The sequence below is a fragment of the Cupressus sempervirens genome, chromosome 9, assembly GCF_028749045.1.
Source record: "Cupressus sempervirens isolate cs-2001-9-10 chromosome 9, ASM2874904v1, whole genome shotgun sequence".
NCBI lineage: Eukaryota > Viridiplantae > Streptophyta > Pinopsida > Cupressales > Cupressaceae > Cupressus > Cupressus sempervirens.
This window is the reverse complement of record NC_143126.1, coordinates 550299944-550326521: the sequence shown is the minus strand read 5'-3', so window position 1 is coordinate 550326521 and position 26578 is coordinate 550299944. Positions and strand designations below refer to the sequence as shown.

General features: G+C 33.8%; 1 protein-coding gene across 1 annotated transcript in view; it reads right to left on the bottom strand.

Moving 5' to 3' along the window:
• Positions 1-26578, bottom strand: part of LOC149539820 (1,4-alpha-glucan-branching enzyme 2-2, chloroplastic/amyloplastic-like) — a 229060-nt gene that overhangs the window by 130222 nt on the left and 72260 nt on the right. Inside the window, exons 9-14 of the mRNA XM_089801015.1 lie at positions 21597-21713; positions 21323-21406; positions 18571-18692; positions 17364-17483; positions 8038-8167; positions 7630-7740 (exon numbers count right to left, since the gene is read on the bottom strand). Coding sequence (XP_089657141.1) covers positions 7630-7740; positions 8038-8167; positions 17364-17483; positions 18571-18692; positions 21323-21406; positions 21597-21713 — 684 coding nt within the window. The remainder of the gene's footprint in view (positions 1-7629; positions 7741-8037; positions 8168-17363; positions 17484-18570; positions 18693-21322; positions 21407-21596; positions 21714-26578) is intronic.

The window sequence follows — 26578 nt, the reverse complement described above, 5'->3', positions numbered from 1 at the left end:
TATGGAAAAACTCTGCAACATATACTATTCAACCTTATCATTTAAAAAGAAGCAGGGTTAATATCACTAGACATTGCACAGTATTGAATTTCCGCCAAAATATTTCATAAACTCAAAATCCCAATCTTTTGATAGCTCACCAGGGTCCTTCAGATATTTTTAATCATGTAGACAGTGGTGCAACAATATATATTTATAGTGGAAGTCCTTCAAAAAGGCAGAACTTGTTATCTTCAATTGATATTGCAGCTAGATTTTACAAGAGCTGCAATAAGCTCATTTATAACATGCATGTCAAAATAGAATCTCAATGTGTACTATTTACTGCAAAACACAAACATCAAAGTACACTTCTGATCAATTATCATACATGTCAGCTGTAAGAATCGAGATTATCAAAAAAAATTTAAATACCACATTCGTGTGATCAAAGGTGTGATCTTGCAAGTTTGAAATAGCGCGCACAGAAATTTTTGGACAAAACATTTTTTCATTACTATTTGTTTTCCATTATAGAGCTCTTGGAAAAAAGCTCCATAACACCAAGTCCAGATTCTCACAGAATCTTAGGTATTTTACTTTCGTAGCTGATTCAAAGGACCCTTCTGCTAAGCAAAATTATTGAATACTGTATCTCTCACCACATCCAGGGCAGCATCTTTATGCTGAACCATTTGCCTGTAGTGCCAAACCTGGATGAGGTCACTTGGATGCTGTAGTGTAGCATCATGAGGTTTACAATTTGAGTTCAGTATTGTGGTTTTGCTCCTTTAAACAAAAAGTTTAACTACCATATGTTTTTGCTCCATAACAATTCTAAAGTGAAGTGAGGTGAAAAGCATATATGGAAAAAATTGGCAATCACACCAATACATTGAAGAATTGCATCTGTTGCGACATCTCTCATATTAGCTGGCTAAGGACTTTCTTGAGTGGAGGTGGCAGATGTATTCTGTGACACATTTACTTGGGCATCACGGAGTATAAGTGCTAGCGGACGCAGCATCCAATGTATAGAATAGACTTCATTTGCCATAGTTTGCGATCAAAGAGTGAGACTGAAGGGATGTGTTTTGACCTTTTCACACCATTGCTCCATTGCAAATGGGGACCCCCTTTTTAGCTTGTCAGTAGGAGTAAGTGTTAAGTTTTCTTTAGTTCAGTGGCAGCATTGGAAATCTCCAGGTTATAGGGATGAGTTTGAGCAACTTTGATAGCAACCCATGCCTGCTTAAAAGCCAACTTGTTGAGAAGATGAGAGTGGAGTTGTGAAAAGTTCAACAATAGGCAAGCCTTAGAAAGGTTGAATTAGAAGTCTTAAGGTCTGATTAGACAATAGAATGTCTGGATTGGGATATAAGTATCAACCATAGTAACGAGAATCACAGCAATTCATATGATTCAGCGATTCAGTTCAAGCTTAGCAATATTTTGCAAATCAGTGAATCGAACCAGCGATTTCTTGGCATGAATTGCCATGAATCACATGAATCGCCAAGAATCACTTGGAAAAATCGAGCAGCCCGATTGGGAAACTAAAAGACATTAAAAAAAGACAACTTTTTTAATGATTTTTTTTCACATTTCTCTTTCTTATAACCCTAAAAAATCTTCAATTTGTTGAGTATGACAAAAAGAAAGGAAAAGTGAGAGATAGACTTGAGCTAGAGCTAGAGCAAATAGACTTCTCTTTTCATTTTGTTTACAGATAGACATACATTTCATGGATCTTCATTTTACATACATTTATGGTTTGATGTCATTGATTTTATGGATCTTCATCTTACATACATTTATGATTTGACAATATTTATAATTCTATATATCTATGTCATATGATCCTATGTTATATGTTTACTTCAGCTACAAATTACAATTTACATTTTATGTATGTGATGGATTTATCATTTATGTTCTTTGTTTATGTATGTTAGCTTCTATTTGATGACGTTATAGTGTTTTTAAGTCATATTCAATAAAAGGTGTATGAAATAAGTTTTAAATCGTTAAACTCTCTAAATTTCAAGGGTTTTTTAAATTTGCCAATTTGTGGCTGATTCGAATCCAATTCATGGCCGATTGCATTTTGATTCAGCCTTGCCAATTCCGATTCTCGTTACTTTGGTATCAACACCTAGAGAATGTTAAGTCTAGTTCGAATGATGAGAAGTTGAAGCCAAGAGAAGTATGGTGGGAGAAAGGCTCGCTAAGTTTGCAATTGGGACGAGAATGAAGAACATAGCTATCAATTGCGGAGTTAAAAGGAAAATTCAAGGAAAAGATGCAGCTATGAAGTGAAGCTGACCATGAAAGCATGAGATTTCGAAGTCTTGGAAAAGCGATTGAGAGAAAAAAAAGACTAAAAAGGAGTGGTAGAGTTATGAAATTTTATGGGGAGTCAACATATTATGGAAAGCTAGAACATGATGCAACTTTGAACTTAATAAAGTTTTCTCTCTTTTTTTGCAGGGAAAGTGGAGCTGTTTGAGGACAAATGCTAAGATCAAGGATAAAAGGTGGCTTCTTCTCAAAAGATTCAAGACAAACACGAGGAGAAGAGTTTGGGATTAAAAGCAAGATGGAGAAAAATGTACCAAGAAGATCAGCAATTTACAAGCAAAAGAAATGATAGCAAGCTTGAGTTTCCAAGTTCAATTGAAAAGATCCAAACATCATGGATGCAATGACCAATGTTGTATATCCAATTTTTTTTAAAGCCACAACCAAGGGAGATGATTGAATGGAAGATAATAAGATATACACATCTCATGGAATGAGGAGGAAAATATGTGAATCAAATTTGCGCTCAAGGAATGAAGCAATATCAAGGCCAGTACATCGAGTTACAATTTCAAGTACAAGACTCTAAAGCATGTATATATGAGATGATTTGTAAACATGGATGATGGAGGTGGAGTCAAAATAAAGGTTGCAATATAAGCATGCTCAGGTGGCACCCACTCATCATCAACCAATCAAAGTGCCCTAGTTGCACATGTCCAAGAATATCCAATTAGATCATGCCAAATGTATATGTAAAGTCCATATTATATTTCTAACATATTTTCTGATTGGTCAATCAAAATTTTGCTATTTTCCCATTGGCCCACAAGGTGATTCATTAAAATTGGTTAAGCAGTTAATGCTTAGAGCTGTTTGTTACACTAGCGCTTTGTTGGCACAATCTTTTTCGTTAATCTTGAATTGATCATGGTCCTCCATTGCATTTCAACTATAAAAGAATAGGCCTTATCATTTTTAATGAGGAGACTTGGAGAGATTCTTCCAATAATACTGTCAAGATTGTTCATTATTCATTGTTAAATTTCATGGTGGATTATTTATTCTATTTTTCAATATTGCATGGATTCTATATCTTCTCACTTAAAATAGGATTTGTTTATGTTGATTAGTAGTAGTAAAGTAGATGAATGGAAGATATTGTTGATTGGTGATTAATGGTGAAACTAATATTATACATTTAGGTGTCTATTGATCGCAAAAAACAATACAAGGTTAGTTTGGGCCCAATTCCAAGCATTTAACTCTAATTGGAGAAGTTCATTTGGATTGCATCATCATTGGGTATTTTAATGAGTATTGACAATATGTAAATTATCAACGCATCCTTAGAAGATAGCACCCTCCTTTGCATAGTTGATTTGGTGAAGCATAGACTAGTTAAAGTTTCACATTATCATCAATGGTCTCTTGCATTGCTAGAGTTAGTTTGAATTCCTAAATCCTTACCTTTTTGCAATTTGTTTGATAAGTAGTTGAAGAGTCATTATTGGCAAATCATTCACAGTTGCAAATTTGATGTCAACTAAATGGAAAGTGTAAGTCCCCAAGTGATAACAGCAACTCGCATCATAAATTGAGTTAACTAATTGATAAGAAGCAACCTTTAGCTTATCTTAGGTCATCACACAATCATATACATTGTTTGGCATCTAAGCTTCCTTATTCAAGAAAGGATTTGATATTTGGTGTTTCGTCTTGGAATGCTAAGTGTTTCATCCCGCATGTTGAAGTGCTCACAAAATTTACATCAACAAAATTGTAGTGTTACCCTGGAACGCGTCCTGGGTATATTTTTAACTGTCCCCTTCCCAGCAACGTCTTGGAGACTTGGGGACACCTGTGGAACTTTGACTTTAACTTCTAGAACAAATTTGACTTTGAATCTCAAAGTCATACAAATTTGGCATATGAATTATGTTGATTCTTTTGTTTTAAGGTTCTATTGTGTACAAGTACATGCTTTATCCATGTTTTCATATAAATATTTCAAATCTCTATATTTTTAATTTTCCCTATAGATATATAGTCATCCCCATTTGTCATCCCCTTGTCCCCAAAATTGGCAGAATTTTTTGTCGTCCTATTAACCCATCCCGTTGTCCCCTATTGTCCCCATCCCAGAAACTCAAGTTAAAATAGAAAAATTGGTATTAGGAGGGCATAAACGTAATTCATTTGTGGAATTATCAAGGAGTATGAGATTTCAAGTTATATTCAAGATATGAGAAGATCTCTTTAAAAGTAAAAATTTCCAAAAAATGAGTAAAAAAGTTTGACAAAATAAATAAATAAAGGAAAATCATAAAACAGATAAGGTAGCTCAATGAATGAGCACCAATGTCATAGTCGGCAAGATGATATTCTTCCAATTTGGTTTGATTTGAATAATCGGTTACATCCACAATGTTTGAAGGACTTTGCATCACCAAGGCATTGGAGAACACATGACACCACCAAGCGTGACGACAGGCATTGTTTGGTATTTCTTTTGAACATTGAATTAGCATTGTAATAAAGAATTTATTTCCAGAGGTGCATTAACTATTGATACTTGAGAGATCAGAATTAGAATATCATGTACACAAGGAAAAGATCAAGAAGGCACCAAGTTTGGAAAGAAAGTGATATGAACGAAATACTTGGCAACAAGGTGCAACATACATAATTTCTCATATCCAAAATCTACTTGTTCATTTTGTCAAAATATCATCAGCCAGGTCAAGTTTCAAATGGGAATGGTATGAGGATTAAGGCATTCGAGTGGAAGTTGAACTTTCAAGCATTACATCAAGAGAGGAGTGTATTGAAACTTGAAAGAATAACCAATCAAGTAGTGGAAATATCCAAGGAAGAGAAGTAATAACAAGTGAAGGTCAATCTTTGGAAATACTTAAGAATGAAGAATTGCCAGTTGAAGCGCAAATCCTTAGTGAATTGTCATTTATGCTAGGAAAGGAAATCCTCAAAACTAACTTCACAAGAAGTTTCAAGCACCCTTGAAGAGGAAGACAACCAAATGGACAAGTTAGATACGGAATTACCAGTTATCATAAGTGAGTCCAAATATGAAAAACAATTTAGGGGGTGTCAAAAAATATCATAACCACAAGGATTTTCCGGGGGGTGTTGATGATTACATGGAGGAAGTACAAATGGAATCATTGACAGAGATGTTTCAAGATGAACAAGTTGTTGTGACATGCATGATCCATCATCAACTTCAAAGTTCTGATGGATTACCACTTGAGATGTTATTCGATGCTCAACTCATGAATATATTTGAAGATCCACTGATCAGAAAATCCTTAGTTTTCATGGGTGAAACTTCAAGCACCCTTTGAAAATTTAGTTTTAGACACAAAGAAGAACAATTTGGGTTGGTGCAACTTAAAGAGATGTCTAAAGTTCAACTCATCAAAAAATTCTTGATTGACAAACATATGCAATAGAGTTACACAAGGATGTGTGGTTTATGGTATACAAGGATAAACAGATGGAGGTGATAATTAATGGGCTTCATTTCAAGATTGATCATGCCTCAATCACTCACAAGATTGATCATGCCTTGATTACTCACAAGATTGATATTAGTACAAGTGGGATGATGCATCATCAAATTAGACCTCTTCAAGTTGTTGTTGATCAACAAGAATCTCTATTCAATGGCAAAGCATGCCACTTAGTATCTTTCCTTGCTCTTAATTTTGAAAGGTATAAATTTGAGAATGGTGAAGACATCTTGCATTTGGATGGATCATGGACCTTATGAATTGCCTCAACTTTTGATTTTACATGATAGATTTATTGAATTTAAGTGTGCGGTGATAAAAGTTTCCTTTGAGTACAAGGACGAGCTTTCCATATTGAGAACCATAATCAATGCCTTGTTACTCTAGTATTTTAAAAAAAATCATGTTATATCTTGTACATATGTACGTCTTTTGAGTGTTGTTCCTTTAAGTGCCTTGTAAATAGTTAGAGTAGGATTGTATTGGATTATTTGTTCAAGAAGGTTAGGATAGGCTTCCTTTCTATCAGGTAGTTTAGTTGCCTTAGGAGCCAAGTGGTTATTTTTCCTTGAGTCATTGGACTTAAGATCTTAGCATCTCTAGTCTTAGAGTAGAAATTGTTGGCTTAGTTTCTTAGTTTCTTTACTCGATTTAATTCACAAGTCCACCTTAAATAAGTTGACCCAAGAAGTTTAGGTGCTCTAGTTGTTCGTTTGGTTTGCCTGAGACATTTGATTCTAGGGGTTAGATTGCTTTAGGTTTATTTTTCTCAGTTTAGTTACTTAATTTTCCGATTTAGGTTAGACGTAGAAAGAAAGGTGGTATGCATTTACGCACTTTGGTGCTTCCTGGTAGTTTTGTTTCATCCATTTCTTAAATATTTCTTAGCAAGGACCCCTTGAGTTGGAGATTGTTCCTAATAATTTCATCTTTCAATAAGGATTTGACATTAATTTGGAATGGAATCATATGTTGTGTTTTGAGTACTTAAGTCTTCCAATTACAACATTTTATCCACACTTAACTCATCTCAGCCACTAGACTATTTTAGGGAAGTTTGAGTAAATGAAAAGTATGTGTGCCTACTTCAATGCAATGACAATGTCAAAAGAAAAAGTTAGCTAGCAACCAAATTTGCTCCATATAAGTTTCGCATTTCTCAATAGTGAAACCAAATATACCATCATGACTCAACAGATTTGAAATGAGTGAGACAATAGATATATTATGAAGAAGTGGAAAATTACTTACATGGGTGATCGCAGGTTTTTCCATGATGGAAATGATCAAGAAGTAAACACATAAAATAGAGTTATTGAAGACTAAGTAGACATCTTCAAAGACCATTATAAGAAAAATATCACAATATTACTTTAATAAGATTTAATCTAGCAATGACTATGATCATTATGGATAACCTAGGATATGGGTCAATGATTTTTAGTTCTCTTTCAATAAGAAAAATCTTGGGGGATATCAAATGAAAGCTTGAGGAAAACGTTATTTCACTAACACTTCGGAAAATACCATAGACATGTTTGAGGGTCTCATTTGGATAAAGTAACTCCAAACATTTAAACTTGAGAAGTGAAAGGAAAGACATTTAGATGTTGTGTTTGTTACATTCAAATGGCATTCACCAAAGACAAACATAAGATGGTATTCACTTCGACCTAATATGCCATCCTTTCCTACCTGAAATAGAAAACCAGAGACATTGGATTGAATCATGTAATCCAAAATATCATCTATCTAGGGAATGAAATTGTGCAAAAATGAAGATGAGAGATATGAGTAAGGTGCAAATCTAACATACCTGCAATCCATGGTGGGTGTACATCATTGATGTTACACCATCAAATCTAAATCCATCAAATTTATATTCCTCCAACCACCAGCGAGCATTTGACAAGAGAAAACGAAGAACCTAAAAAAAATCAAAGGGTACAAAAGAAATTTAACTTCTTCCTTTAATGTAGTGTCTTCCTACCTCATTCTATGCATGCATATGAAAAAGTAAAGAAATGAAAGGAGGGAACTTCTAAATTCAATACAAAATGACAGAGCAATGTACCAGCTAACTGGTAAACATATTAAATGAATCCAGACAGCTAATTGTGTTACAAGGCAAGTAAAAGTACAAATATTAATTAAATAAATGGTTGATGATGTTTAACTATAATAATTTCAATATTCTAAGTGAAAATTAATTCAAGTAATGTACCTCCCAATGGCCATAGTTGAAAAGCCTTGAATCCCACATCCAATGATATCCTCGAGACCCAGAATGAAAATAATGAGAATCTGTTCCGTCAAACATATTCAATCCATCCAAGACATTGTTTGAAGCGTGACTGCATTAAACATTAACCTTTATATATTAATATCTTCAAACAATAATGTGTCAACTAAGAAATGATAAAGCGACATGTCACTCCATGTCAAAATGCATTTCACCCTTTTTTGACCTTTCATCACTAAATTTTAAGTGACTAGCAGGAAGCAACAACTATCTGTCACAGGACATGTAGTTGTTAATTGATAGTTCTACAAGCATTATTAGATCTAACTTGAGATGCTACTCTCAAATAATACTATTTTCGGTTGCATTTGTAAATCAAACTTAAGTTGATCTGCAGGAAGATGTAACCAAGCAAAGAATATCAATAAAGTAGAGCACAAGTAACACTAATATCTCCGACAAATTAATACCATTGGAATTTGGGACATCGTGGAAACACTGTTGACAAGGTGAAAAAAGAAAATTTAAACTTTCACATGAATTGTACAATATTATGGCATCTTCAAGATCAATTACAAATACTAAACGAATCGGTCAACCAAAACATAAAACTATTGCATTTTAGAGATGTACTAGTTTGGAAGAACACAAACAAGAAGAATGCATGATTGCATATGCCTACAAAGAGATAAGTATCATTTATGAAAAATGAATAAAACATGGAATGCTATATGGGCTCATTAATTTCTATATAAATATGATACTTATTGGGATTTACAATGGATGAGAAAATTATGGCAATGGAGAATTTGGAAAAATGAGACAAGATTGATCTACACTTTCTCTGACTTTAAAAGAAGTGAAGAGACAATCTATCATTTTTCCATCAAATGTCATTATGCTTAAGAGATTTGGAAAAATAAAATAGGAAAATTTCAACTTCAAGCACTAACTAGATAACCAATTATAGAAAAATTGTAGTGCTTGTAAACAAAGTAATTTAGACATGATTTTCATTAGAAAACTCAATCAACTATCTTCAACTTCCATTTCAAGAAATCTGTGGCTTGAGGGAGATAGGAGAGTGTTTCAAAATGTCCAGAAAAAAATGGAGTGTATGATTAGATACTTCACATACAAACTGCAACTCTAATATATACTCAGAAAATAAATAACAGGTCTAGTTCAGGAAACATGTTGGATGTCAACATAACACAACGTTGAATCATCCCATACTGATTTGTGTATACTAGAATTGCAATGACTCCAAAATGAAATTGGGTCTGACCTCTGGAAGCCTCATAATTTGAATTTCGACAGTGATTCTTCCTCCAATTTTGGTCAACTTTGTATATGTGCGTTATCAGAAATAATGAGTGAAAATGCTCAATTGCCTTTAAACGCTTCATTGATGACCAAAAATTAAACATGGCTACAAGTAATTCAATCAATGATTGAAAGAGACTCAAAAAGGTAATTCATTTTTGTCCCTAGAAGACAGGTATCAAATAATTTACTCGCAATCCAAGAGCTTGTGTAGTCTGGGATGCTATACATCTATTTTTCTAATTAACCAAAATGGTGCTAGAGAAACAAAGAACATTGTACCTCACTAAAATGTAAACCCTAACAATAAGGCCGGAGCTATATTTTGCTTATAAATATCTGCTGCAATACATCAATAGAGGAATAATATCCATCAAAAAACATCCACAAAATTATAACAGTTTGGAGCTAGTTAGAAATCAAACACTTGGTGAAACATCTTTCACCGAATGAGAACTAATGCCAGCATGTAATGCTGATATAGCTGGCCCAAAAATTAGTTTGCTAACAGAAGACTGTTTTCAAGACATTAAAACCCTACATGAGATCATCCCTAAACTGTCAGATGGCTACTTAGGGTTTCATCTAAGGCAGAAGACATGAACAATGGTCAACCTGCCAAAGAAACAAGATTTGACAAAAGATTCACAGTAAGCTTCTTCTCTTCGAAATTGCAATTTATAAGTACTTTTAGAATTTTCCAAAAATTATAATTTAAAATTACCTCATACTAATAATCTCTCAGCTCCGTAAAAGTGAATTTATTTTATTTACTTTTTCAAACACTTTAATCATTTAAAATACACCTTGATACATAACTAATGTCAGTCTTCTTTTAAATAGCCTTCTGAAAACTTGAATATTAACTATTTAATATTTGAATTGTTTTTTGTGCATCTACCCAAATTTGTGGAAAATATGAAAACAGTCCAAAAACAAAATTTGATTTCGCCAACATACTTTGAACCTCATTGAAAATCCAATTTAACGAACATTGATAATACCCAGAAACAAAATACATAAGTGTATAGGAAGTACCTGAAATGTCAAAATTGCTCTTGATAAAATCAACAAACTCACCTTGGTCCTTTGAACACAATGCCATTGTCTATGCTATGCTTTGAAATGGTTGGCAATATCCAAGAAAGTTGGAGCTTCCAATGATGTTGGAAAGGCTATAAAAAGGGGACATTATACTCTCCAGATTTGAAAATGAAATGAGCAACACAATGAATGCCCAAACATTGGGAACCTCTATTTCTTCATCTATGTACTCCGAACTGCAGAAACCTAACCCAATCACCAATAATATAGTTTTAATGGATATGACACTACTATAACCTGATAATCTAGTTCCACATAACTTATGGAGGGGGCTAAGCAAGTCATTGCTTGTGTTTGTTCTCATTGATGTTTATCGAAAGTAACTTCACTCCTTATTGGTTATTGTATTGAAAGTAACTCCAATCTTATTTCTGTGTTTCTACTGTTCAGGAAGCATCATTTATTTTTAGACAACTGTGTGTAGCGTGAGTGGAAGCAGTGTTTTCTTCAGACATAATATTTGTGGGGGCATAGAAGGAGCTGGGGGTTCAATGTTGAGCACATTATTGGTAAGATGGCAGAGAATATCTTTTGGCCGAGGACAGATTTGTCAACTTTCATGAGAGAATCTGACAAAGCTTTCAGGTTGTTATACAAATTGGTTATTCAGCAAGGTTTAGTAGTGTTTGTCTCTGCGGAGGGCAAGTTTTGCATAAGTTTGGTTGGAAGAGTGAGAAATCTCAGAGCTTTTGACTAACTCCTTTCCCGTTAATGCGTACATTATGCACACATTTTTTTTTCTTGATCTCTATTAATTTTATGGTGAGAGACGATGTGGGCTTAGCAGGTGTTGGCTTGCTCTCATTGTCAGTTGTCATATTGGCTCCATCTTTGCAGTCATCTTCCTCAAGAGTGTTGAGTATACTTAGCATAATACATCGTGAATCTCTGGATTAATCACAAACCTTCTGAAGGTTAGAAATCAGGATTGCTTGAGTGAAAGACAAATGCGATAGCAAGCTAAGTATTCTCAATCATTTAATTCAATCTTGATACTGCATGTTGTATTTAGATAGATCTCCTTTGTTTTGATATGCTTACTTTCAAATTGGGTAGAACTATTTTTTGCTGGAATTGTAATCATAATAAGAAGTTTAATTATTTAGTATAGACACTCCATAAAATTACTTTATGCATGTCATGTCATGTAAGCGTACTGGAATTGCTATTCATTTTCATGTTTGGAGTCTGTTTGAATTGATCGTTGTGTCGAAATCCTGAAATCGCAATTTGTAAAGAGCTTTATGATGTCAACTTTCTGAAGCTCTGAAATAATATTTGACAATCAATAATATTTCAATATTTTTACATTTTGCAACTCAGTGAGTGACAGTTCTTTTAGAAATAAGGAAGGAGGTCTGATTTTTACGAGGAAGTCAAGAAACCTCCTTTCCTTGTTAAGTTTGTGATCAAGATCACCGGACAGACCGATTGGGGTCACTAAAGACTGTATATGATAGGTGATGCTTACATCAGTATGATAAGAGCCAAATGAGATAAGAATTTTATTAACATAATTTTCTTGTTATTGCTTATATAAAAGTCCTACTCATTATTGCTGATTAGTGTTTATATTATAAGAATGTTTATTGTATTCTTTCTTTTATGGTTTTTTTACTAACAAATTGTATTTTATATTACAAATAAATCGGTATCTTTCGTGTATGATAACTGGTTGATTTTCAGGTCAGGTTGGCTAAAGTCTCCTATTATCATCAGTTTATATTTCTCGTGATTATTGGATTGCATTTGTGCATTCACAACAAAACATAAAGTGTGAAACTTATTATCTTGAGAAGAAGAGATTATAAAAAGTTGCTTTATTCTCAGTTTCTCATTGTTGGTCATCTAGAGTTTTTTTTTTAGTATTACTGAAGATGGCATGATGTGGTCAAGCTGACACGATGTGCTCTGATAAGTACTTTGTGATAATATCTTTATTAGAAATATTTTGTACTTTCAATCAGAAATATTGATTTTGTGTATTGTGATACTTTGCATATATGAAATGCTGACCGATATGTGATTTTGAAGCTTTGAAGGTTTAGCAGTAACAGGAATCTGGTTGCTTTGTTTGAATTGCAAAAATTGCTGCAGTACACATGTTCCGGTAACAGACCAAAGTACTATAATCCATGATTCGTTCAGGGATAGTATAGTGGCTGAGAACTCTCAACAGATTGTTCATGTTGAGGTTGATTAATGACTAAACTATGCAAGAGAAGTAACCATGGTCCGGAATTATGTTACTCTTTGGAAATGATTGTAGGTGCCAGCACACACTTAAGTTGCTAACTGAGGTTTATAGATCAATGTATTTCTTATCATGTCTTAGTGTTATAGAGATTAAACCTCAACATTGAGGCCTGTGGTGTTCCTTTAGAAGCAATTCAGAGGTGTTGTTAGATGATAAGGAGATAAGTACTAATGTTCTAATGATGTTAATATCAGATTTTTGTTAGTAAAATTTATGCAATGAGCATTGCATTGGCACAAAGCAGAATCTCTTTTGTGGGCATGTTGAGATTAAACCACAAAGAGATAAATGTTTATCTCTTGAATATTGATTATAAGTAACGATTGCTTTTAGCATTGATGGTTAAGAGTTCCTAATATCTCTCATGGTTGCAGGGTGCAATGAAGAAGCAATAAGATAAACATTGCTTTGATAATACATGTTTAGAGAGAGGTTATATCTTATTCTGAAGAACTACATGTCCCTTCTAAGAGGGAGTTTCTGTTGAGAGATAATCTCAGTTGTGAATACATTCTTCTTTGGGAGAAACTTGAGGTGAAAGTCCTTACTCCACCCTCTACGAGTAGGTGGACCACCCTACAAGTAGGCATGGTGGAAATGCATTCTTCTCTTAGATAAGATTGAGCTGAAAGCCCTTGTTCCACCCTCTACGAGTTGGTATGGTGGACCACCCTCTACAAGTAGGCATGGTGGAAATCCATTCTTCTCTAGGAGAAGTCTAAGGTGAAAGACCTCATTCCATCCTCTACGAGTAGATATGGTGGACCACCCTCTACGAGTAGACATGGTGGAAATCCATTCTTCTCTAGAATAAGTTTGAGGTGAAAGACCTCATTCCACCCTCTACGAGTAGGTATCATGGACCACCCTCTACAAGTAGGCATGGTGGAAATGTGTTCTCTAGGAGAAGTCTTGAGGTAAAAGACTTCATTCCACCCTCTACAAGTAGGCATAGTGAAAGTTTACGTGTGACTTCATTTTAAGTGCTTATGAGGTAACTATGGAAAATTATGTTATGCTAAGATAGCATGTGTTATGTGATGTGGAATTATTATCTTTGATTACAGCAATGAGTGCCTGCCTTATTGAAGATCTCACTCTTGCTAAGAGGAAGTGTTCAAGATTGTAGTTGCGATAGAGATCTTTCTCTACTCTTATAATATGGAAATATATTTTTTATGACCATTATGGTCACCTTCAACTGAAAGAGATATTTGTGAAAATATTTAAGTTAGTATTATATAAAAGACGTGTCATATGTCATAAATAGGCATGTGTATGGAAATATGAAGTGTTGAATATTTAGAAATATGAAAGGTCTTGTATTTGAAATGTGAAGCATGAAGAGTCCCATTTCAATCTATTTATGTGATTGCTCAGTGTATTGTAGGCAATCAAGTGAAAGCCTTGTACTCATTCATTTTATTATCAATAAAAGTTATATTTTGCTTGTGTGGCTGGGTTTTTCCCTTCAAGTGGAAGGGTTTTCCCAGGATAAATGCATTTTGTCTTTTTGTGTATTATTTATGCTCTTTTATTAGTGTTTATCTAATTACTGGGCAAAAACTTAACAGAGAATTCAAAGAAACTGTCCCAAATTCCCAAGTTATCCTAAAAGGGGATATTACACATCCATGAAATATGCATCATGGCCTACTACTATTTAATGATAGAATAGGTGAATGGAATTGGAAAAAGATCCTCACTAATCACTGGATTATGGCATTGGAAATCTACATATACTTTGCCTAGAATCTTTCCTTTATGAGATGACTATAGGTGATACCCAATCATTGGTTTCTACTTTGAATATGATTCCTAAATTTTAACATTTTTTTTTTTTTTTCTTCCAAATAAATTGCTGCAAAGTTTTTTATTCATTTTGTAGAAGACCTTTTCCTACCAATTGTACTCCAGGTATTAAAAGAATTCAGTGGAAATAGTTTTGCCGGTACTCCTTTGAGGTCTGTGAAAGTCCATAAAAAGATGTCCTTATAATCCAAAAAGAAATTGAAGGCTATAGTCTTCAACAGTGAATTCTAATTGTCACCGACTATGATGATTTTTGAACTATCTTCTTCTCACAAATTTATTTTCCTACTTGTAGGTTGCTCATATTTTTAATATTTTTGTCTTCATTTCGTTCATATTCGTATGTAGGTGTCCCATCTGATCTTGAATTTCCTACATCGTATTCCCCATACTATAGTTGAAATGGAAGGTTGGAGTCAAATTGTCCTATTCTAAATTTTCCTTACCTTTCTCGTCATTCCTAATTTCCATGATTTAAAAAATATTACATTCTGGCAGAAATAACAAATAATCTTCTAATTGCTAATGCAGCGGTTCACTGAAGGAACTTGTTTTGTATTGAAAGCAATCTTGTAAATGTAAGACTCCCTCACCACTTGGCTCCATAAAACCAGTTTCTTCTTTGGCCCTTGCTTCTCCTAACTATGAATCTGAATGTAAAAAAGCCACTTCCTCACTCAACTTGATTTCCCACATTATTACTTTCTTTCATTGTTTTCAGAAAATAGTGTATTTTTCTTCCAAATGTGGTTGGCTTTGGTAGGTATTGTGGTAAGTATTCCCATGTATCATACAGGTGACCCAAGTTTGTTCCCTAGCAATGACACCAAATTATTATTGGTCTGTCCAAACATACAATTTCTTATGCACAATTGGATAAGCTTGCATTACATTCAAGATTCTTAATATATTTTGAAAGTTATAATAACAATAATATTTTAATTAATTCACTGCTTCAACACTCTAACTCACAAATGAAGGGAATAATTTTCCAACAACACGGTATCTCTTCCCAAGTATAGAAAAAGCATATAAACTTGCCAGTGGTTGCTAAGATATTCCAACTATCAACAACTATTGAAAGATGACTCGATGGTGGGGAAAATGATTGAAATGATAAGTAAAAACATGCATTTATCAAGAAAGCATCTTGATGAAGACATGTATCATATAAAAGTTGTCAAATAGGCAGGAATAGGGATTGCATAAAGCTAATTCAATTTGATTGTCAGCATCCAAATGGGTAAGATCATCATAATTCAGCAAAACATTAAATTCAATTTCCTAATCCAATACCAAAAGAGAGTTGAGAGAAGCAAAAGGACCAGAAAAATAGGTAAACTAACTACTTAAAGGTGACTCTTACAAATGAGTACAATCATCAACACCTCTAAAATTCCATAGTGTTATAGATTCACCATAAATTAAAACAAACTTCCTCAAGTGCTCAGAAACAGTTTGTATTGCACTACCACCAACGAATCCACAAACATGCTAGAAGCTAAGACAATTGAGGTGGGAGTGATAACGAAAATCGTAGTAGATTTAAGGTCACAAAAAGAATAAGGATAATGCTTTCTCTTCTGATTATTTGAGATCATGGCTAGAACTAAATAGTTTCAAGAAAAAATTTACACAGGCATAAAACTATAAATATAAGAATGACCTACTACACATATGAAGATCAAAACCCCAAGAAACTACTTTAAACAATCACGAAACATTTTATCAGTCTAAATATTCCACTCAAGAAAGAAGAAAACAAGAATGACATAACAACAGGAAAATGCTGGTCAGAAGATTAAAAATTTGAACAAAGAAAGACGCAGATAAGAACATAAGAACAGACATTAAAATTCCCAAAACTGAATTTCAAAATAAACAGAAACGTATTTTAAGCAATAAGAATGACTTAAATGAATAAATTTTACATCAATGCAATTGTCATTTAAAATCAGAATATGAACATAATATGTATCTCTACTGAAACAATGTGACCAGCATGGCATACAATTATGCATTTACACAATATACAAAGCAAAGTTTGAAATTTCAACCCTGCTATTTATTATCTGTGTATGCTGATCACTAACACAAGTTCTTACTGTTGCATGATCACACGGGAGTAGAAGTACTCCTAAAGCATAAATCATTCCATTGTATTGATGCAAAATTGAAGGAATGCACTTAACTCAAGCTACAAATGTAGCAAATCTTGTATCCATTCTAGTATGATAACAATGAAATAGAGAGAACATGATTCCTGAGTGTCCTATAAATGTAAAAAGGTTTAATGTATGTATGCTGTATGTTGTGATTTGCTGGTTTTCAATAACACTTCAAGATTTAATGAAAATAATTGAAAAAGTTGACACATTATTTGTTTTCTTCCTTTATAAATAGAAATGCAGCATAACTGTTGCTTTATAGTGCGATACAACATATTCATAAGTTTACACTCTTACACTATACATCATTACATAAAATTCTTACAAATATTATCCAAAACAAGGTTATCTATGACACAAATTCCAACCACTTTGCGAAAACTTGAAATTAACAATTGTCTTACGAAAAACTGATATCCTTTCATCCAGTCCAAAAATTCTATTGACATATACCACAAAAGGCCTCTAAAAATGCCTTCTAACAAGGCATATTTACAAGCAGCTAAAATTTATTTGGCATAAACTTTCATAAACAATATAGTTACATAAACCATGTAGAAAAAACAGGAGTTCTAATCATTGAATAAAATTAGTGAAGTATAAAAGACAACAAAATAAATAAATAAACTCCACTACAACACCTGTGCACAATATCCATGAGGACAGTCAGGCCCAACTCATGAGCTTTGTCAATAAGAGACTTCAGATCATCAGGAGTCCCACAGCGACTACTAACAGCAAAAAAATTTGTCACATGGTACCTGTTGAAAATGCAACATTCAATAAATATATCAATATAATATGTTTGAAGAAGCTTAATAAAATGAAGTCTTGTCTCCAATGTATTTCTATTCAAATTTCCAACAATGATGGCATGACAAAAATAGCTCAAATTAGCTAGCCTCCCAAAACTGTGCAACTCAAGATGAATGGCACATGGGATTGTGCGTAAAGTGATAAATCTGCGTTCATTGTTATCAATATTGAAAAAAAAATCTGAGTCCAAGCTGAGTCCAATTGTGAATCTGGAGTGTATTAAACAACCATTTCAAATCAAAAACATAAATTCAGAGTAATAATTTTGCTCTGATAAGTGATAATATTTATGCACATAGAACATAGGATATGTATCTGATCAAAGAGAGAATGAAATGCCATGCATAAGACACATAACGGAAGCAAGCAAAGAGGGTTTTTGGCACAGTGAAAATAATAGAAAGTTGCAAAGTTTTATGTATAAACATGCATAAGATTGGCGATGCATAGAACACTTTATTTACAACTGATTATTACTTGAAGCTTTTAAACTTACTCTGAGAATATAAAAGTCTGTAGAAATCAACAATAAAAACACCCATACGATAATTGTTGTAAATTTGATAACAATATGCATATCAACTAGTTTCACTTCAAACACCTCATGTATCACAGGCTGAATTTCACATGCCTGTTGATTCCAATTAACAGAGTTTTGGAACAGGGAATAGGGGTATAACTCTCAGGGACAAAGGGACAAAGGAACTAAATTTGGGAATAGTGGGGGAACAGCCACACGCATAATAAACAACAATTAATAACATTTAAATAAAATCAATAATAATTATCAAGTATAATAATAAATATATAATAGTTATTCTCATATAGATGTTAAATGTCTTCTGTATATTAGGACTGTGTACACATCAAAACCTGGCAAACCACTCTACCGTCACCTCCAACACAGAGACCATATGGACATCTGAGATCGCTAGATAAATTTCTTCTTCTGTTGATATATGCTCAATTATTCAATTGAAACAAAAAACAAATCACCAGAAAATTATTGTAGTAAAGAGCCAAAGGGAATACCCAAAGCTAGCATAGTAAGCATGTTCTTGAATGGCCATAAGTTGAATAGCATTGTAGCCAAGGCTCTTTACACGTGGTAGCACATCATCTCTGAACTCTGCATATGTGTTGATTTTGGGTTCCTGCAGAAAACCCCAAGAAACTACTTTTAACAATCACGAAACATTGTATCAGTCTAAGTATTCTGCTCAAGAAAGAAGAAAATAAGAATGACATAACGACAGGAAAATGCTCGTCAGAAGAAAAAAAGAAATATCCATAAATATTTGCCTTAAATTTATATATTTTTAAAAGGTCCTAGTTAAATACATTTAAAGGTATTGTAAAATATTTGCATTGATACCAACCAAACCATTACAATGATATCAAAGCTGGTTCCCCTACTAGCCCATGAATAATAAGAGAAATTAGGAGTTTTCAATTCAAATCATGTTAGTGATATACAGATACACATACAAAACAAACTAGACCAAATGTAAAGTAGCCAAGACATAATGAACAAATTTAAAGATATTGCCAAATTAGTGAAAAGAGATCAAAATCAATTTGAATCTATGACAGAAGCATTGACATTTTAAACATACGTTGGGATGGTAAAAAATTAAGAAAGAAGATATTTCAATGGTAGAGAATCAGATTTTTTGTTGAGAGCAGAGTTTCAGGGAGTGTCCAGCGATTATCAAAAATATTCAAATGATTTTAATTGGTACTTCCTTTTGAAGGGCTTTTAAGGGTAACAGAAAAATAAAATTTGCATAGATGTGTGACAAAGTTGAATAAAGAAGAAAAGAAGTCAGAAAACTAGAAAGAACAATTTACACAAAATCATCAAAATGCAATCAAACAAGCTACAATGCTGAATCGGTTAGTGCCACAATACAAATTTCATTATAGGATACCTCTTTTCAATCATGAGTAGAAGAAGAGCCCCATTGTTCCAAAAGAAGATGACAGTAGACATAAACACAGAAGGCTAAACCTTTTCTTCTCATTCAAAAGGTAGTGCAAAAAGGAGGTAAAATAGATGAACAATCAAGTCAGCCTGACAAATGTCCAGAAAAGAACAATGGTGATGACCTCTAGGTAGAAATTGTAGCCCATAATCCAAGATAAGGAGGAATGCCAAAAACAAAGCTCCCTAAAAGTAAGAAGGAAGAGTAGCAAGCAGGAACGAAAATATTCAACCATACAAAGAGGACAAATAGATGCTTTCATAAAAATCTGAAAAACATCTATGCATAAGGATTTGGTACCAAAGTAATATTTTGGTAAAGAAGATATACAAGAATGGCAGATCATTTTCTGCAAGACTGTAAGCATTATGGTATGTGATCTAGGTAGTATTTTGCAACAAGGGAATATTCAAACATTTAATAAGCTTAATATTATTGGCTAATAAGTTCACCAACCTATACATAGAGCCAAGAGGAACATCCACATTGATCATAGAGGAACATAATGTAACTGTTCAATATGTTGTCATTGATGTCAAGGATTGATGATCAAGGCAGTTTAGATTTCAGAGAATTGGATTGACTTGCTTGACATGCTTGACCTGGTTGTGCCTACTTCAGCTGCCTAGTTGTCCTATTCAGCTGCCATGTGAGACTATATGCCCTGTGAGCATTTGTGTGTCCTGTCAGCCAACAGAAGAAACAAGGAAAAAACCTTTATCTACAAAGGAAATTGCAAGAACTCTAACATCGTAGTCCTTGTCCCCTTGTGGATCCCCCTCTACAACTCCATTTGAAACACCTCCCCAGCTCCCGACCCCACTCACTGCCATTTTGTAATTAAATATTCATGGGTTTTGTGGAAATTCACTGTTTTGTATGATTGCTTGACAGTGACCTTATATTTTTGAGCTTTAGTGATCACAGGTTCAGTTCTCAACATTTACACCACTTAAATATAAAATAGTATAGCTCAAAATCTTGCATGTGTCCTATTTCTTGGGAGGTCACTATCCTAGGCTACTCTAGGATCAGCATACTTAGCTACAGAGTTTTTTTGAATTTTACAAACTTCAGAATTGAATCTCTACAAGAGGGAGAGTATGTTGTGTACATAGGCATGACATGTTATTTTCTTTATCATAGGATTATTTATCACTAAGTCCATTGTCTTAGTATCTTGAGTTCTTTATGAAGTAACATCAGTTACTGAAAGTTTAATTAATAAGCTAACCAAGGTTGTTCAGTGTTTTTCCATTGACCATAAAATGAGGAGAAACTCTAAATGAAATTTATACCTTTTCATTTTCAATTGTGTGAAAGCTCATGTTTTCACAGTCAGCTTAGAAGATGTGATCCATTTCACATGATCAAGTGACCATATTTTCTGCAAGCATGCATCTGTCAGATAATATTTTTGCATATTTTTTCAGCAAACAGATTGCAACAGAACACATTGCCTCATGTTTTTTAAATTTTTATTGTTTTTAAATATGCTTTTCTCATTGGTCTTTACATAGTAGCACAATTACCCTCTACATTTATCCTATACCTTCCGAAAGTTTTACCAAAATACAAAGTTCACTTGAAAGCATTGAAATCATAAGCAATTAATGGTTACGACTGGCACTTGTGAAAATTATCAAAATGGGATTATACTAGTTTCCCCTTAATAAGTTGATAATATAGTATTTGCACATGAAACCTTTAAATACCATATGTGATTCATTACAAACTGCCAGAGTAATGGAAAACTACTAAAAATGTTCATGATGGCAAAATAGAAGGAAATGACTGACCGTACTGCTCATGCCAACATGTGCTTCATAGATTCGCAAGGATTTACACTGCTTTGGTCGAGGATGCTTAAATTGATATTTTTCCTGAAAATATATCGAATTAAATTTTGAGTAACGGAAAAACCATTTCTAACAAAGAAACATATGGTGTTCTTGATAAGAAATGGACTCCCATGTCAGTCAACATTATCTATATGCTTTTTATATATACAGTTATTTGCAATGAAATTGTAAATGTTCCACAAAGCATTCATGAATCAATGGAAAACCATACCTCAGGTGGCGGATCATAGAATATTGCATTATAGGGAATCTCACCCGGAGCCTGGACAGCAAACTTAATCCATGCGGGAATTGCATCCTTTGGACCAGAGGGAGTATCCATGTGTATCTTCAAAATAAGAAATTTAAATGGTCAATTATCCAGATTCTCTAAACATCCAAATACACAAGACTTAACTACAATGGAAGAACAGAGACACAATGAAATAACTCAATCTAATTCATTCAAACTGAAGAATGATAGAAGAAATGAAAAGACTTAGCAGATATCATATTCGCATGCAAAAGATTGGAAATTATGGATTCCAGGAGTTTGTCCAACTACCCTTGTCATCACTGGAGAATCAAATACATATTCGCATGCAAAAGATTGGAAATTATGGATTCCAGGATTTTGTCCAACTACCCTTGTCATCACTGGAGAAATCAAATAAAATAATGACGAGTTTGTGCATGACCTTCAATCACTAACTTTCAAATAATATTATAATAGATAGTATACTGAAGAGGCACACACTCAACAACATTATGCATCATTCAGTGGATGACAAAACCAATCAATGATTTCAGACATGTAAGTATATCATGACAAAAGTCAGAGAAATTGCAGCAATGTTGAAGAAAAAAAAAGTCAAAACGCTTCCAAAAGTACAATCAATTATTAAACAGAAGTGCTACAGTAAAATGAACATGGTCTTGAAATATAACTAGACATAAAGTACAAACATAAGCTGAACGTGGAAAATGGGAGGAAACATAAAATGCTTACACTTGAGCCATAACACAAAGTACAAATATAAACACGAAGTTGCTTCTGATATAAGGATGGGTATGGATTCAGGTAATGTCAATAAAGCATTGTTTTCCTGGGTTATGGGAATAGGTTTGCGCACACACAATAAAAATTACAAATTATAATATAGTAATACGCATATTGCCAATGAACAAAATATTTTGATGACTCACAATTTGGAAAGATAAAATCCTCAAACTCATATTATAATTCAATGATTTGTCAAATGTCAATACAACACAAAAAATTGCAATATATCCAATAAATTTGTATTGCTCTTCATCAAAAACATCAAGCTCAGCATTTAGTTCAATTCCATTTCAACCACAATAAGCTGAAGTGGCACTCCCACTACCCATGACATGTCGAAATTCCCTCATCTATAGAGACGCTGGCAAGCTGTTCAATTGTAGCATTTAAAATGAAACACCCTAGGAGTTATATCCAAATTACCAATGACCCATTCATTGCAAACAGGTCTATTATGTCACAAGGGATGCAAGTTGGAGTGCACGAAAACTTAATCTTTGATCAATTTCACACCCAATCAATTGCACTTAACTAAATGGATAAAGGAATATGTATTCCAGTTTGCTAAGTTGAATAATATTAAAGGTCATTTTTGGAAGCTTGGTAGGCTTTGAGAAGAAGCATTCCCACCAAACACAGGCTTGGCCTTTGGAAAGGGGTACAAATCATGGGCACTTCCATCTCAACTACACATTCCCTCTTCGCAGATGACACATTGCTGTTCAGAGAAGCATCATTGCAGGAAGCTAAGCAAATTAAGGAGTCTTTACATTTATACATGCTTATGTTGGGTCAAAAAGTCAACCCACAGAAATCTAAGCTATTTCTTCTCAATGCGGATAATAGAGTTGCAAGAAGGATTGTTGACACTTTAGGAATCCCGGTGGGCAATTATAGCTTCATCATATTTAGGTCTTCCTCTCTTCACAGGAGCCAATAAAGTGTGTTTCTGGGTAGCAATAATTGAAAGGATCAGGAGCAGGATTCTAGCTTGGAAAGCAAGGTGGTTGTCACTTGCAGGAAGGAATCTTTTAGTGCACGTGGTATTATCTGCTATTTCAAACTATTATATTCCCATTTTAAAAGCTCCATCATCAATTGTTAGTCAGATTGAAAAATTGATCAGCGATTTTTTGTGCAAAGGAAATAGGTCAGATGAGCGAAAGATTCCATTTGTATCTTTGAAAGATTCCATTTGTATCTTTGAAAGATTCCATTTGTATCTTTGCAAGATATGGTGCAAACTAAAGCTATTGGTGGAGCAGGTATTCATGAATTGCAACTTAGAAACAAGGCATTTGGCACAAAATTCATTTGGCAGATACACACACACCCAAATAAGAAATGGTGCAGTATAATGCGGCAAAAATATCTAGATAATTTGGATCCAAAATGAATTTTAACTATCCTTGATCCACAAAAAGGCTCAGTTGTCTGGAATTTCATGATGCATTCTAGAGACTTAGTACAGCAATATATCTCATAGGAAGTGCATAAGGGGGATCAAATTAACTTCCGGGATGATTCATGGCAGGGTTTTCCTCCTCTTACTAGTTCTCAGCAAGATGCCAATATAATTAATGTTTGTTCTTCCAAGTGGGGTGTCAAGCTCATTGACTATGTGGCTTCTGTAGATAGATACTCAGGAAAGGCCTATTGGAAAGACCCCTCTGAATTACCATTATCTGAAGATCAAAAAGAGTTACTTCAGAATTTATTTAAGAATAGGGAGATATCTTTGTCACAGAGAAGACACATTACTATGATTCCCAGCTAAAGATGGGAACTACTCTGTTAAAGAAGTGTATAGAGTGTTACGGAAAACTTGCAATTCAAGGACCATACAGAGAGCTTTTTTATTCTGCTGGAACAAGTATGTCCTTCCTAAGGCTGGGTGCTTCGCTTGGTTGGCTTTGAAGAATAGGATTCTCACTAGTGAAAGACTCATGTAGAGGGAGACTATGGTAATTGTGAATGCTTGCATTCAGCGAACCATTCATGATTGGAAATTAGCTTACATTTTGAATCAAGAATGGCATTTGTTAGATTCCTTTCAAAATGTCCATGTGTCTCACATTATGCGTGAAGGAAATCAGGTAGCTGATTTGCTAGCAAATTGGTGTTGTGATGGGATGGACTTGGAGTCACTAAGTCCTTTTGAAGTTATCCAATTGCATGAGCAGGAACGAAAGCTAGTTAACATGGAAGCTTTGCCTAAGTGATTAGTAGATTTGTTGCATCTCTAAAGATTGGCTTGGGGAATTAAGGGTAGTCAGCAGTGGTCACCATGTGTTATTTAAGGATTAGAGATATATCATTAATTCGGAGAGGGTGGCTGTAGAATGACTGGCAGATTACAAAGGACGTGTGCAGTTGAAACTTTTTCGGTTGTGTTTGTGGAGGGTTTTTTTTGGATTTTTGATATTTCTTCACTTTCCATCAATAGTACTTCTCTTTTGGTATGCAATTAAGGTATCATTTTGAGCAGCTATGATGCAGTCTGCTCATTGTTTCTTCTCATGTTCATATCTAGCTACTTTAGTAGCCTTGCTTTTTTGTACTTCAACGAGGAAGCATGGTTTTCTTACTAGTTCTTTCCCTATAGAGTTATCGAACTAGTTTTATATATAATAAAATATTCAATAGCTCCACCCATTTTTTATTAAAAAATACATATTAAGGGTCATTTTGTTTGTAGCTGAAAAAGTTTTGGCTACACAATTATGGTCCACAAGAAACTATGCCAAAACAAAATAGTCCTAGAAATAGAGGAATTTCAAATTTGAAACAAAATGCATCACTATATTCTGCACACACTAACCATATGGTAGAAATATTTATCTACAAGCATAATTATTGCACGTAAACATAAATAATACGTAAACTTCTTTACTATTGTATACATTGTACACAATATTCAAATGAAACTGATCTTTTGTGCAACTGTAAAAAGTAAAGTATATGAATGTCCACAAGACCTCAAAAGTAAGCCAGTGGATCTCATGAATACATCAATGAACGGAAGAAAGTTCTATGCAGAGAGCATCCAAGGAAACTAAAACAAAGAAAACAAAGCACTAAAAACAAAATTAAGCAGTGCGACACCAGCACTGGAGCCAAGAAACCAATACAACTAGCCATATAGCTGAAATAAAACCAAACAGAGTAGAAAGATTTTGAAGGCTAGAACGATTTCATCAAATATTTCTATCAAGGCTTGGAAGGAAGGAATTATCAGTGCCATTGTCAATCATTGTGAATGGACAAACACATGATCCAGTAATGGTCATTAGGAAGTGTTTAAGGCTAAGAGAGAGACAAGCGCGAGAATGAATGGGGGAAACAACGCGAACCATCTAGAATTTCTCCTAATATCCAAGGTCAGTGCATATCCCATAGTATTGAAGAAGCTCATAATGTCTGTCCAGTTTTTTTCCTCTAGGGTCAATCCAGAAATGGTTTATTTTAATTGAAGAGCTATGTTCATCAAGGACACACAATCAATGCCATAAATATTGGAAAAGCTATAGGTTATGGTGATTGAACAGAAATGTTCATGCATAATCATAACATAATGGGAAATAATCAATAAATAAGAAGGGGTCTAAGCATATTTCTTTTTTTATTATTCATTTATTGAAACCATGTTATTTAACTCAATGTAAAGAGTACATTATAAAAATGTAAAGAGTCTACATCTACTAAAACTCATCTGAAGAGATATCTTAATCTAACCATTTGAACAAACAAAAACTTGCGAGATTTACTTTTTGTTGACATATAATTAGTATGTCAAATGTGTTGACTCATTATTTTATGTTTAAAATCTGTGAATGAACAATATCAAGCATTTCTAACATAAGCTATATTTCTTAATCTTGTGTGGTCTATCTATATCAAATATCTTGACACCCTCAAAAATTTAAAGATATAAGTTTTCCACAATCTATCCTATTTCTGGAATTAATTTGTTTTTAATTTTTGTATCAACATTTCGGATCACACTATGTGATCCATGAACAGGATGACAAGAGAGCTGAAGGAGAAAAATATTCTCAATTCTACGCGAAGTGGATCAGCTGTCTTCTCATCCTAATGATGGATCACAGTGTGATCCAAAACGTTGATGCAAAAATTGAAAACACAATCAT